Source organism: Electrophorus electricus, chromosome 2 (assembly GCF_013358815.1).
Source record: "Electrophorus electricus isolate fEleEle1 chromosome 2, fEleEle1.pri, whole genome shotgun sequence".
NCBI lineage: Eukaryota > Metazoa > Chordata > Actinopteri > Gymnotiformes > Gymnotidae > Electrophorus > Electrophorus electricus.
The window spans coordinates 20,246,694-20,262,125 of NC_049536.1; the positions used below are offsets into that span (position 1 = coordinate 20,246,694).

At 46.3% G+C, this 15,432-nt stretch overlaps 2 protein-coding genes across 8 annotated transcripts in view; one reads left to right on the plus strand and one right to left on the minus strand.

Annotated features, from left to right (window-relative positions):
- LOC113581321 (immunoglobulin superfamily member 22) overlaps positions 1-12,762 on the minus strand; it is a 43,543-nt gene extending 30,781 nt beyond the window's left edge. For all 7 annotated transcript variants that reach the window (XM_027016388.2, XM_027016391.2, XM_027016392.2 and 4 more), the window contains exons 1-2: positions 12,588-12,762; positions 7,429-7,563 (exon numbers count right to left, since the gene is read on the minus strand). The gene's annotated coding sequence lies outside the window, so the exon portion shown is untranslated. The remainder of the gene's footprint in view (positions 1-7,428; positions 7,564-12,587) is intronic.
- Positions 1-15,432, plus strand: part of b4galnt4a (beta-1,4-N-acetyl-galactosaminyl transferase 4a) — an 81,694-nt gene that overhangs the window by 11,521 nt on the left and 54,741 nt on the right. Inside the window, 1 exon segment of the mRNA XM_027016399.2 lies at positions 13,997-14,109. Within this exon segment, the coding sequence (XP_026872200.2) occupies positions 13,997-14,109 (113 nt within the window).

Genomic DNA, 15,432 nt, shown 5'->3' on the forward strand with positions numbered 1-15,432 from the left:
CGTGCTTGATGAAAAGCCTTCCTCCAGAGGAGACCTGATGTCCTCTTCCCACCCTGAGCCGAACTGCATTAGTGCCAGCTGTTACCAAAGACTACGACTTTATCAGCCTGCTCTGAGCTCACAGAGGAGAATGAGGAGCAGCAGACAGGTCACTGCTGGAGAGGGCATCGCTAGACAGGTCACTGCTGGAGAGGGCATCGCTAGACAGGTCACTGCTGGAGAAGACATGGTCACTGAACTAGTTCTTCTAGGTGATTTGTTCCTCACTCACAGTGATCACAAAGGATCTTGATGGTGATGTTATTAAACAGCAACACAAAGGCCACGGACTTGTGAAGGGCTGCATTTTGAGTGTAAGCTGGGCTGACGTGTGGGGTGGTGGAGAAGACTGTGGACTGCCTCGTCAAGCTGCTGCTCTCTGGAGCGCTCCTCACCTGCTGTACCAGACGACACTCCTACATGCGCTGGGTTTAGATGTCGGCTCTGTAAATCCAGAATGGTGTGAATTATCCAGGATGCTGAATTCTAAGATTCACCTGCAGGCTCCCCGAGTGTGAGGAAGAAAGAAAACCTCTCCCTTTCCTCACACTCAGACAAAGAAACGGTGAATGTTTTTGAACGTCTTTGACAGTTTCCACTTGGAATTCTGTTTCTGTTGTATTTGGCTGTCACTGTTATTCCAGTGCCACAACTCCAGAAGACTATTTTTTAATATGTTGTACATAATTCTACTTCACCTTGAAGTATTAAACAACAGCTAAAGTCTACTGACCCTGAAGGGTGCTTTAAAAAAAAATAAAAAAATAAAATATATATATATATATATACACACACACACACACACACACACACACACACATACACGCCCGCGTGCCGAAGGGCGACGGACAGGACGCACAGGCTCCAGCGATGTGGACAAACATTTATTAAAACATAAAGACAACGGCAGTCACGTGCATTACAAACGTGAACATGAACATGAACACTACACGGTTAACATTAAACACGATAAACACAGATACATTTAACAATGACGAGAAGAACATTTAACTTTAACATTAACACTAACACTAACACGCTACTGCAACAATGACCAACAACACTGCACACGATGACTAACACAGGTGTGTGCAGGTGTGGTTACGAACAAGATCCTCCCACTGCACGTGGCGGACCAAACCACATGACTCGTGGAGGCGAGCGTTACGTGACACATATATAAAAAGATCTTGTTCCGTTGTATCTATACTGAACATTCAGGCCGTTAATGAAGTGTCTAAACATAGGAAAGTCTGGCAAGTAATGCGGGAAGTCAGATAGGAACTGGGGGCCGTGTTGATCTCACCCTGCCGTGTACACGTAGCCCAGGCGTAACGGTTTTCTCATTTGTGGTCTATGACATTTTGATATGATAGACCCAAGACATTATCCATCCTATCATTATCTATTGTGTGACTCTACATATTATCCCTCACATTTAGCCTGCAGGAGTGTTTTGCTTTTCTCTTTGTAAAACGTTTAATTGAATGAATACAGAGTAAAGATTGTGGTTCATCCCGCTGCGATCTGTGACCTTTGCCAGGAGACTCTCTGTCTTCCTCATTCCTTGGTTCCTCCATTTATCTCTCCGCACCTGTGCGTGTTTATCCTGGGCTTGCGCTTAGTGCACGGATTCACTGTATTCTACTTCCAATGTTACCTTCTTGCTTTCTTGACTACAGAATATGATGGAAGCCAGTTTCATGGAGACATTATGTAGTTGCTTGTTAACTAGCTGGAATTGGCTGGATTTCAGCATGAAGGCATGTGTTCTGTCTATAATGTTATCTGAGCTTCATTTAAGTAAAAATACGATAAAGCACGTTTAGCACTATATTCAGTATAATATGTAAATACAGCAGAAACAGAAGTATGGTTCTGTGATCTTCAGTCAAGAAGGGGTATATGATTTCCTGGTTTTCGTCTTAGTGAACCTAAGCTGAGAATGAAACTACTGTCACTGTTAAAATTGTTAATCTGAATTTATAACATTGAGGACAACAGTGATAACAGCATATCATTGTCCTCAGTGTCATATCATTGCTAATATTTATCGTTAATAGAAGTTGCCACTAAATCTAAATCATATAATTATCATATCCTTTGAAAATAGGTTCAGCTGCACATCGCGATGTAAGGTGGTATCGCCCATCCCCATGTCGCCCTTACAGACCCTCCACGTATTGTGTCTTTCCGAGAAGCTTTAGGCCTGCGGGACCAAGCAGTGAGACATGAGACGAGGGCCACTCGTGAAAATTCTTTTAAGATCTACATCCGTCTGCAATGCGACCATATATTTGTGCCGTGTGTGGACGAGGGAGCCCCTCACAGAGGAGTGAGGGTCCGCTCTCGTTGCGGGCTGGCTGGACCAGAGCTGGGCAAGCCTCTGTTTACTGCCGATTGTTTTTGCCAGTCACTTGGAAAAGGAAGAACTGAGAGGAATTGTGCTGTCTGTCTCTCTTCCTTCTATCATCATTCTGTTCGTGGTGTTAAGAAATCAAAGATTTATGAAAGTGCGAGCGGGTGTGTGTGAATACAGCTCTGTAGATCTGTAGACTGGTCAACAGCCAGACCATGGAGAATGGATGTGGGGGAGGGGGGGGGGCAGTTGCCAGTAGTGACAGATTGATGGGGGGGGTTTTTCTCTACTGACAAATGAGCATGAGACTTTTATAGCTTCTGAATTTGATGGGAAGAGTGTGGGCACACTCAACCCTGGGAGACTGGTGAGGTTCAAGGCCTTAACCCTCCCTGCCTCTCTCTCTGTCTGCTCTGTCTCTGTGTGTTCTCTCTCCTCCTCTCTCTCTCTCTCTCTCTCTCTAGCTCTCTATCTCTCTTTCTTAATTACCGTTGCTGCCGTCATTCTCTGGTGTTGTTCCACCAGGGCTGGGGGTAGACTGCAGGCTGCTGGCCCGTCTTCTCCGCTCCCTGGCACGTCTCTCTGGACCAGCCTCCACGGGCTTTTCGCTACTATTCATTCCTTTGAGCTGTGACTTATAGTTACTTGTGCGCAGCGGCATGGGGCTGATTTCAGAGATGTAACCTCCTTGTGTGTGGTTAGGACGTGTGAGTGGCAAAACAAAGCACACGGGCGACATCTTAGGTAGAAAAGGAAATTGGCTGTTGGGTATGGTGCTTGCTTTTTATTTTATTTTAGTGTTTGTGTCTGTGCAATTAGGAGAAAATCTGTTTGTATGTGTGAGTGTGTGAGTGTGTGTGTGTCAGATGACAGCAGGACCAGTAGGAGGGACAGAGCTTAGTTATGAATGCTGTGGATGAGATTGCCATGACAGCTGCTGCCTACAGGTGGTGAGGATGGAGGGAGAGAGTGAGTGAGAGAGAGAGAGAGAGCATGCAAATGAAGGAATGAGAGAGAGAGCACAAGTAAAGGAGTGAGGGAGAGAGAGAGAGAGAGCACAAACGGAGGTGGGAAAGCGCGAAGGCAAACGAAGGAGTGAGAGAACAACAGAGTGCAAATAAAGGAGGGAGAGAGAGAGCGAGAGAGCCCAAATGAAGGAGGGAAAGAGCATATGAAGGAGGACAAGGGTGATCCAATGAGCTATGGAGAGAGAGAGAGAGAGAGAGAGAGAGAGAGAGAGCTCCTTTCTCACTCTCCCTCCTTCATTTTCTCTATCATGGCAGATGTCATTGTTCGTTTTTTTTATTTGTGATACTGCACATAGTGAATGGATTAATTCATAGGTGCCATTTATAAATTTATGTTAATCTGTTGTGTGTGTGTGGGGGGGGGGGGTGTGTGGGTGTGTGTATACATGCATGTGCCTGTGTGCTCATGCCTGTTTGCCTCTCAAAACAAATCTTAAGTCTCCCTTTAAACGCTGCATCATCTGTACACTCCCTCGTGTGTTTGTTTGTGTGTGTGTGTGTGTGTGTGTGTATGAGTGTTGCTTCATCTGTACAATCCCTCATGTGCTCATTACTAATGGAGTACAAATCAGCACCATTTATGAATTATTTCATCCAAGCAGAAACATATTTCACAAATGCAGAAATTAAACAGAATGCAAAGTGCTGTAGTAGTCATGAAATACACACATCAGCTGCCACTCTGTGCACTGGCTGGCTGGAAGTTGGTGGTGGTATTTGAAGGTGTGTGTGTGCGTGTGTGTGCGTGCGTGCACGCGGGTGAGTGTGTGCACGTGAGTGAGTGCGTGCTTGCATTGGGGGAGACAGAGAACATGTCCGCTGATATATGGCAAAAAAAAACATTCGAGTGAAAAGTGACAGATTGTGATGTCACAAGTCCCCAGACAGCACAGCCTCCGTTACTGGTGTTCTCAGAGTCATGTGGCAGATCCTGAAGTGCACTGAGCTTGGCTTTTACGTCACCTTGTGTCAGCACCTCCATTCTTACTCAACTCTCCTCCAAGCTGGCGGGTATCTTTATAGCACTCGAGCTGTTTTTTCATCAAATACAGGCTGTCCCAATCTCCCTTTCCACTACACACACACACACACACACACACACACACACGCACACACACACACGCACACACACACATATATACACACCTGATTGGATGAGATGGGGAATATAATCATTACTGTGAAATGATTGTAATCAGTGAGATGGGAACAATAGGGGCGGCAGGCCGATTCCCGCCGTCGCTGTAATCAAGTGCTAATTGCTGGTGCCGTATGCTGTAATGGGAATGAGAGGCGAAGGGGCCAAACTTGCTGCCACTGTCATGCCTCTGTCATCTCTGTGCCTTCCCATATCTCTGTCATCTCTGTGCCTTCCCATATCTCTGTCATCTCTGTGCCTTCCCATATCTCTGTCATCTCTGTGCCTTCCCATATCTCTGTGATCTCTGTGCTTTCCCATATCGCTGTCATCTCTGTGCCTTCCCATATCTCTGTGATCTCTGTGCCTTCCCATATCTCTGTGATCTCTGTGCCTTCCCATATCTCTGTCATCTCTGTGCCTTCCCATATCTCTGTCATCTCTGTGCCTTCCCATATCTCTGTCATCTCTGTGCTTTCCCATATCTCTGTCATCTCTGTGCCTTCCCATATCTCTGTCATCTCTGTGCCTTCCCATATCTCTGTCATCTCTGTGCTGTCTCAGGCTGCTACCACTTTCCTGCCACTTCCTGAAGAGGTTAAAGATGCCATATAACGGAAAACTGCATTTACCTTGGCAGAGTTGAGCAAGCAGAGTTCAGTACATGGAACTGACATACCTTCCTGCTGTCACCTGCTTCAAATGCAAATGCAGCATAGATAAAACAGGAAGGTACAACGAGCAAGTTCCTAAATCCTAGATAAAAGCATAGACCGTATATAGTCTATGTGCAAGAGTCTTGACTCATTAATATTTACAAACCTAAAATTTCCAAACACCAGCCCACGTTCTAGCCTGGGCAATATTACTATGTACCAGCACAGCTGAAACCTCAGCGGCTGTGCAGGTGTTGCAAAGAACAAAACGGCACAACAACAGGGGCAAATGGCAGACCGTGTACAGAAATGTACCATTCCAGGCTGCAAAGGGGATGTTGGCTCTTCTCATACCCTTCCCCAAAGAATTCAACTGTATGGCTGGTGTTCATATTTAACAGGGTCCTGGACCACTTGAGCCGAAAGTTGTTTGCTCTGCACATTTCGGTCCAGACGGATGCTCAAACCTTAGACAATATAGAGCAGGCTCAGCGTGTGACACTAAAGACACACAGTCTGTAAGTAGCTAGCTAGCCACGCTATATGATTCTGGCCAGTTTTTGTCAGTTGAAGCCGGACCATCTTAAATCGAAAGTTTCATAGTGAGCTAACAACTTTAGCTAATGTGCTTTGAGCTGTTGTGATCGAAAGCAATTAGCACAGATATTCTTAGCTACCAGCAAACTCCAATTAACCATCACCAATCAAATGTTGTGGCATTTTAAACCCTTTTGGAATATATAAACGGTAGGTAAAACGGTAAGTCTTAAATTGTAATAACGTCTAGTTTGACAGCTTTACGTCCAAACCTACAGGATACAGTTACTGTAGAGCATGAAAACCCATAGCACAGAAAGACTAAGTGTTTTTTTAAATGATTGCTTGTTAGTATATGATAATAAGGTATCATAATGTCTGGCATTGCTTACTGATGTCTATTTACAAACCAATGCAAATTAAGAGGGAGGCTATTTGCATTTTGCTATGCAGCCTTGTTCATGTTTCTCAAATGACTGTCATTCTCTCTCTCTCTCTCTCTCTTTCTCTCTCTCTGTCTTTCTCACTCGCTCTTTCTGTGTCTTTCTCACTCACTCGTTTTCTTTCTTGTGCCCTGGCTGTTTGTTTCTCACTTGTTTTCACTCTTATTCTCACTCTCGGTTCCTGGCTCTTGTTCTCTCTCTTTCTCTCTCTCTCTCTCTCTCTCTCTCTCTCTCTCTCGCTCTCTCCATCTCTCACTTTTTTCACCTTGTCTTGTTCTCTCTTTTCCTTTTGCTCATTAAAGATGCAAAATCTATGTTGCGCCTTGACATGGTTAATTTGAGAGAGCACAGGGGTGCAGAGTTAACTCAGTTAGCTTTCAACTTTCAGATACAATATGCAGTATACAGAATACAGTACACAGTATACAGAATACCTGTGTGTCCTCCAAGGTTGCATTGCCTTGGGCAGTTCTCTCTCTCTCTGTCTCTCTCTCTCTCTCTCTCTCTCTCTCTCTCTCTCTCTCTCTCTCTCTCTCTGTCTCTCTCTCTCTCTCTCTCTCTCTCTCATTTACTTTCTCTGTGCCATTCCCTTCACACCAGCCTTTAAAGTCCTCACTAGTTTTCGTTCAGACTCATTTTGATCGATGCTTTCATATTTTTTTTCCATTACTTGCTTTAGCTCAACCTCACTTCTCAGCCAGTAAAGCACACCGCCTCCCTATTTATCTGCCCTTAAATGTGAGCAGTGTGTGTGCACGGCTGCGGTGGAAAGGGGGCGGGGCACGGTTTGCAGAGGTAAATGGGCTTCTTTGTATGGAGGAGCAGGAGTGGTAAGCTTGGACTTCATTCACTGGTTTTGGAGTCTGCCAGTGTGTCCTGTCCCCTAACAAGCCGCACATTCATGCGCAGGCGATCCACAGCTCTGCGTCAGTGTGTGTCTTTGTGTGCGCCTCAGAGCTGTGTTCACTATGCCTCATTCACTAGGCCACCCAATCCTCTTTTTGTGTGTGTTTGGCTGATATGTTTGTATGCGTGCACACGTGTGCACATGTGCACACGTGTGTGTTTGCATGTTTGTTTTTGCGCAGGTCCCCTTGCAGCGCATGTGCAAAGTTTTGTGTGTGTGTGTGTGTGTGTGTGTGCGCGTGCGTGCGTGCGTGCGCTTCTGTATGTGTTCACATGCATGCGTACAAACACCTGTCTGTGCACGTTTGTGAACGTGTCTTACCTTCAACCATTTAGACGCTGAGCTTTATTAACTGTGATGGAAACGTTTTTCTTTCACTGGCCGGGTTGCCTAGGTAACAGACTTCCACTTGGGCCTGAGTCCGTGGAGCTAGAGATGTCTGAGGTCCCCGTGTGTCTGTCATAGAAAAGAGAGAGAGACCGAGGGGATGACGGAGGAAACAAGAGGACGAGGCCTGCAGCAGATGAGCGGAGCCGTGGGGGTTTCAGCATGGCACAGTGGCACACTTCCCCCTGACGCCCCCAACACCCCCCCCCCCCCCCCGCTCCTTGAGCTCCTGCCAATGTAATTACATGCCAGGGTTGGGCCACGCCCCCCAGCCACACTCGTTGTGCACCTGTTACCGGGCCTCTCCTTCCTTCTGAGCGCGGCCCTCGCCGGTGCCGCCACTTATCGGGGCCAGCCATATTGGCCACAAGCGCCTAATTATTCCCTCTTCCAGCTGTGTGCCTTGATTTGCTTACCCTCGTTCATTACGGTGTTCCATTACATTAATCTGCTTTTGCACAAGGCCGCAGTGCAAGCCCCGGGGGCGCCCCCACCTCCTTTTACGGGCGCTTTCACGCCCACGCCGCACGTTATTAGGACACGGTTTTATTTGAAACACCTCGCCGGTGTTACAGTCGGAGACCGTGCACGTCCTTCGGCGCTTCGTATGTAGTGAGATCCGAACCAGACAGCCGCTGTTGCTGGGGTCATTTTGGGTGCCAGCTGGGGTCATTTTGGGTGCCAACTTGGCTCAAAATGACAGTTGACATTGTAAAAAAAAAAACAAGTCAAGCCATGTTGAAAATGGCCCTGCACCAAAATAACGTCTGGTTAGCGGTAGTTACAGCCAGTGAACAAGGCAGGAGGTTAATACAGTAGAAAACCTTTCATAGAACCCACATCACGACCTCTAAATTACACCGTATTTAGCCACAGTGACACCTGCACACATTGCCGAGCGCCACTTCCTGGCTTTGTCCTGATACCCATAAGCTCTGGCTGGAGGTCATGGAGGGATCTGAGCTTCTATCCACACTGTGTTCTGCGTAATAAAATCTCCTCGTTACTAGTAACCAGACACCCTAAGCCCTTTACATTCATATCTCACACCACTGAGATATACTGCTGAGCTGGAAGGACAGAAGTTAAATCTCAGTAAAGCACTGGGGGCTCAGCCTGCTTACAGATCACTGCAACCTGGAAACACTCGCAGCAAATTTAAAAGATAACATTCACTCATGCCACCCTTATCTCACCATCCTAAAGTATACCGAAGGCTAATTAGTTTCCCACAATTTTTGTGAAAATGTTAAAATGCCATGAAGCTTTACAAGAAAGGGTCATTCGATCACGTATTGTTTATTTTGTCTGTAGTACTACAATGAATGATTTGTAAACAATAAATAAATAAATATAAAATTTAGATTAAAAGTTAATGTCCCTGAAAGTGGGGGGGAGGGGCTGTCCAAGGGATTCTGGAGTTTAAAACATCTCCAACATGAAGAGGAGCGCTGACAAATTTTGCAGGCCAATAGATGGGCTTCAGTCTTTATTATTTATTGTTATTTATTATCATAAAAGGAATCTTATTTTTCTATATTATTATTATTATTATCATCAAATTATCATATATTATTATCATCATATCATTATTATCATCATATTATTATTATAGCACTGGTTTGGTCATTTATGGACAACGATTTGCTAACAAAGTATTTTAGGTGAGATGAAGAGAGAGAGCGATACAGGCACACAGAATGGGAGAGGAGGCGGCAGAGCATTTCAGTGATGTGTTTGCGTGTTGGGGGTATACGGAGGAGGCCGTAATCCTGGCCCACTGCCTCTGACCCAGATTAGAGGACATTAAATAGCTTTTGAGAGCTCCCTGCTTTTGCCCTTGGGTCTCTGTTAGCCAGGACTGCTCAGGGGTGGGTGGCGCCGCTGGACGGCAGACGCCTGGCTGCATGGGCGGAGCTTCTGGGGGCCTGCAGCGTGAGAGCCCAGCGCCAGGTCTGAGCACAGCTGCACTGGGCCACACAGAGCCGTTCCCAGGAAGCCAAGCAAGGAGCCTCAGCACGGATACCCGGAGCTCCAAGCTACTGTGTCTACTACGTCTGCTGCCTATACAAAGCCAGCACTTGAGTGTGTGACTTTTAATCTCCTTCTCATCTTCCCCTCACATCCACCTCTTTAATCTCTGCTTTAAATGACCTTTCCGTCTTAACCTGCCAGCTCCACGTTCCAACTCCAGCCCCCTGCGGGAAACCCTTATCAGCTAATGAGAGTAAATAAACGTCACAGGCTCACGTACCGAAGGCTAGGCTGGAACTGGCCCGCGAAGCGCCCCTGCTTCGTCGAGTCTGGGCAAATGGCCTCTTCTGATACCACATCTTTGCTCTTTCTGAGCCGTGAACCATAATTAGTCCGCACTGCGTTCTACGGCGTGTCCTTCCCGAGCCGAGCTCCTTAGCGCCTGCCACAGATGGAGCCGAGCTCGTTAAAGCCGCAGGCCATTGTGCGAGCGCTTTGGGCTCTCGGCGGTGGAGAGGTCAGGTTCGGGGGAGCGGCAGTGGTTTTGTTTTAGCCTGCTGCCTTTCTTCATTAGCAGAAGCCAGAAGGTAAAATTAATTAGTGAAGCCAATGGGGAGGAACTTTTTTTTTTCCCAACCTGAGCCTGAACTTTTACGCCTCTGCATACGGCGCACTTTGCCGGGCCTCTTCGGGAAGCGCGTGCGAAGCCGGCCCTGGCGGATGGCCATTTCCTGTTTTGCCAGAGATGCCCCAATGTGTGACGCGTTGGGCTGATAGGCTGCTAACTCGGCCCCTCGTCCTGCACTCTTTCTGCGCATCCTAATGTCCTCTGCTAGCTCTGGCTGCTCTGTATGCCCATGCCCGTAGCCTTGGGTTCATAGGACGGTCACCAGAATCTGCCTGGCTCATTTTGCTGGGTGCAGTTTGCCGGCGGTACTGCTCAGCTCCAGCCCTGGCTTGTTCGGTTTTCTCGACGGAGTCCGTATTTAAATGCATCCGCACTGCTTCATAGAATGTACAATTTCAATACTCATCCTATCGAGTAATATTTAGCATGTCATGCAAACGTGCTGTCTAGACTAAAATGCATCCTGCGCGATTTTCATACAGAAAATAGAAACGTCTCAATTATTTACCAGCACACACTGTGGTGTCTACTCTGAAAACTTAGAGTTCATTGCAAGGAAGTGCATTACATACCATCTGCAAAGCAGATGTTTGTCGGGGGGTTTGTGAATCCGCATTCGTGACAATGCACGCTAATATGAATGGTAGGTTCATAAACACAAAACACTGCTTTATGCATCAGAACCTCTGGCTAATTTTGAGAAGCAGACCTTACTCGAAAGCTGTTGTGTTTTGGTGGTACGTTTTCGTCCTGCTTTAAGTGTTATTGAGCAACCGCAAACCCACGCGCCAAGGCAAGCCGAGGCACGGAGGGACAAGGCACTCCAAGTCGGCGCAGACACACTCCCTGTTCCCTCACTCTTCAGGGGTGAGAATGTCGATTGGCTTCCCTTAACCTACTGACTGAGTCTTATTATTTCATTAAGCCTGTAACAGCTGATTGCTGTGAGCGGCTCAGGTCTTTCACCCCCCCCCCCCCCGCCCCATCTCTCTAGTTATCCCTTTCTGCCTTCTCTCTGTCTCTCTCTCTCTCTCTCTCTCTCTCTCTCTCTCTCTCTCCTCATTCCTCTCACCTTATATTGGCCATCATATTCCCAACACGAGTGTAACCATACGAGGGTCCCTTCTAGGCTTTACAGTGCTGCACTAGACTGAATGTCAAACGATGCCTTCCGGATCTGGGAGCGAATAGTCAGACGCTCGTCCTCGTATTCCACTTCACAGCCTGAGTTTGTAAACAAACAGCTTATTGAGATTGTGTCGCAACGCGGAAAGCTTAAGACTTTTTGTTTTGTCACACTTCGCTCACTAACTGGCAACGTCTACGAGCAATTATCAACCAGCGCAGATGACGGAGTGAAACGCCAGTAAGATCAGGAGGCGGGGGGGGAGGCATGTTCGTTCGCCCGCATCTCTCGCGCGCCACGGCCAGCCGCACTCGACGGCCTCTTATGTTGGAGGTTCGAGTGCGTGTGAGGAGCGTGATAGCTGCTGACCCCTGCTGGCCTCCAGCACAGACGCAGATACAGCCTCCTTCGTCCTCGGGCATTTTTGAACGCAGTGCGCTGAGAGAGATGGAGAGAGCGAGAGCATGCATCCATCTGCCCAGCCTGCTACTTCCCCTCTGCTCGTGTGTACTGGAGAGTGGAGGTTGATGTGGAAGCAGCAGAGGATGGCTTCCTCCACCTTCTGCTCTTATTTACACCCGACTGCTGCAGCTCCCGCTCCGACTCCAGCTCCGACTCCAGCTCCAGCTCCAGATCCAGCTCCCTTGGCCAGCCAGCCCAGCTCAGGGAGTGCCATTACAGGGTCTTGTATTAAAGCTGCACTAGCAGCAGAGAGGCTCACTCTGAAGGGCAGTGAATGTCATAGTGAGCTCAAGACTGCATGTGTATATCTGAATATAAGACAGCATAGAGTTTCTACAGTTTACAGCCTCAGGAGATGGAAAAGGTGCTTTATAATGATTATACTGTATTGCTATGTACTGCGATTGCAGATTAGTTTGTTTGATGCATTTGATTCATTTGTTTGATGCATTATTGTGATTATTCGTTTGATTAAATGTTCGATATACCCACAGAACAATAATCTGGAATGAGATTGAATAGGATGACGCCACACATAAATATTGACTTGATTCAGGGCTTGTTTGCATATTGCAAAGGCCATCATTGAATAGTGAATAGTGACCAGGCAACCCTAGTAGATTGCCAAACATTGTGCTGGAGGAAGTGTTGTTGATTTAAAGGTATTTGTTGACGTAAAGATATTTAAATAGGTAAATCTGTAAAGGGCAGTGGTTAAGGTTGCTGGTTCAAGCCCCACTGCCGCCGGGTTGCCACTGTTCGGCACCGGAGCAAGACCCTCAATCGCTCAAGTTGTACTCAGTCATAATTGTAAATTGCTTTGGATAAAAGTGTAAATTTAGCACAATTTTGCAGATGGCATTACTTCTTAATCCCATACGGTAAAGAGTAGTTGGGACTCACTTAGACGTTAACCGGAGCCTGGCCTTGTTCTCTGCAATAGGGTGTTGACCGAGGTAGAGGGTGATCCACGCGACGTCAGCTGTGCTGCGTTGGGTGCACATCTCCAGCAGAGCAGGTCTCCTTATGCTTTTCTCTCAGTGTCTCCGCTTACACATTTCTCCTCAGTATTGTGTGTGTGTGTGTGTGTGTGTGAGAAAGAGAGAGAGAGCATGCATTTGTGAGTGTGTGCGCGGTGTGGAGGGCGGGGTATATGTGTCAGTGGAGTGTTTGCGGAGGGTGGTAAAAATAACCCTCAAATGTTTCTCCTCATAACTGTTTATTAATCTGAGAATGTAACCCATGGATTCCGATAACAGTTGTATACCAAGGCTGTGCACACAAAATAACATGAATAAACTTGAGTTTGATAAAGGCGCTATATAAATACAACTAATAATAATAATAATAATAATAATAAGAAATATTAATATGCTTTATGTTCTTTAACTTTATGTTCTTTAGCTTTATGTTGAAGGTTATTTTTAACCCCCCCCCAACACTCCACTGACACACATACCCCCCACCGTGCACACACTCACAAATGTATGCACTCTCTCTCTCTCTCTTACACACACACACACACACACACACACACAAAGTTTGAGTGGCATACCTAAATATGTGTGTTAAACGTTTCAGAAATAGTAACAATGTTCAAACATCAACAAGACAAAGCCATGTTCCAGCTTCGCCTTATTTCCCTTTTTCTGCTGCGAATGCCGATGCTAGAACGTCTCCATCGGCCATCTGCTGTTAACGTATCTCTCCATGGACCACTCTGTCCCTTCCCATGTGCCAAGCCTCCACTGAGCCATCTGAGTGGTTTGTAATCGGAGCCTGTTCAGGCAAATGCCGTAATCCCTCTGGAGTGGGACAGTAGCCCATATACGTTGCCCCTCAGATGACAGAACACAGTTTCCTGCCTCCTGCCTTTTAATTACGTCCTCTTTTGCTTCCTGTTTGTTGTTTGTTTGAGCTTTGGCAGATAGAGCTGGGCAAAAGTAGAATGTGTGTTGCGTCACATGAAACGAGACATGAATAGAAAATAGAAAATTATAAATCATAACAAAATCACTACTGTACTTGATGCTGCATTATATTGTTGGCACTGAAACATCAGAACTAGAGCATCCACATGTTCCATGTGTTGGTATCCACAAGTATTCATTATTTTTTGTCAACATCACAACCTAATCTTAGGGCCTTATGGTTCTCTGTCTTTTTTAACCTTTCTGAATGAGCCGCTCGCGTGTCATGCTTGCAGTGTTAGATGTTGCTGCTCCAGTGAAAGGCTTTTTTTTGTTTTAAGTCATGGATGTGTTAATATGCTGGTTGCTGTTGAAAGCTGATGGGGCTTCTGTCGTTTCCAGATGGAGAGAGGCAAACGGAGGGAACCGACACCAGTCGTAAGAGGGACACGCGCTCCTCGGACAGCAGTCGCAAGAGTGAGGACACCAGCGACAGCCATGAGGAAGACGCAGCGGTAAATAAACAAAACGTTCAAAAAGTGCCTGAAATGGAGTGAAACTGTAGGCTATTCTTTAATGGAGCAAATCAGACCTGAGTATGGTTTGAAAGTTATTCGGAATAGTAAAGGCATGTTTTATGCACACTTCTGAACCAATTTACTGAGAATTAAATCTCATCAAGTAATACTTAAATTAATCGATCATTAAATCTGCAGTTTTATTTTTCAATTAAAATACAATAAAAGTCATTTACATTCATAATAGCCTAATCCATTTACTGCTGCATTCAATTGCTTTTCAATTTCAGTCTTCAAAATAAAGCATGTATTTCCGATCTCATAATAAAGCATAGTATTTCATAGGCCTTTAACTGATACGGCTTGTTCGGTCCAGCACAAACTTCACGTTAGGTTGAATACATGTGTGCCATCCTTCACGTTAGGGGAATACGCGTGTGCCGTCCTTCACGTCAGGGGAACACGCGTGTGGCCATCTTCACGTTAGGGGAATACGCGTGTGCCGTCCTTCACGTTAGGGGAATACGCGTGTGCCATCCTTCACGTTAGGGGAATACGCGTGTGCTATCCTTCACGTTAGGGGAATACGCGTGTGCCGTCCTTCACGTTAGGGGAATACGCGTGTGCCATCCTTCACGTTAGGGGAATACGCGTGTGCTGTCCTTCACGTTAGGGGAATACGCGTGTGCTGTCCTACGCCTCTTCCGTTAGCTGTACCATTAACTAACACAAAACAAGGTGGCCACAGGTCTCCAGTGTAAATGGAAACTGAACAGAAGTAGGCCATCCACCAGCCTCCTCTATTATAGCCTACGCATTTTAGGTGAACAAAGCCGGTTAATGGTATGTGAAAAAAAATTATGACATGGATATAATTGCTAACAGTTGAATTTAATGCCTCTATTATTGTAAAAAGGGTTATTATGAAAACGTAAAAATAATAATTGGAATGTTTTCATTGAGTATTTTAAAATAAATGGTACTTTTAATTTTTGGTTGATTTAATGATGTAATTCTGAATAATTCAGTTATCAAAGTCTCTGATAAGACTGACTGACGTTTGTCAGTTTGATATGTAACGTGGGTACTAGTGAGCAGTGCTTGACGATGCGAAATATCCGTTAGTAGCCTTAAATGACTAATAGCCTCCTCCTCCTCCTCCTCCTCGTCCTCCTCCTCCTCGTGACCATGCCACATCTTGCGTTTCTGCGCCTCCCACTGCACCGAGGGGGCCCCGGAGTTTGGAAAGTCACGCACGCGACGCTCTCGCGGTGTGAGAGTCGAAGCGCCACTCTATTGAGCTCGTGGGCAGGGGGAGAC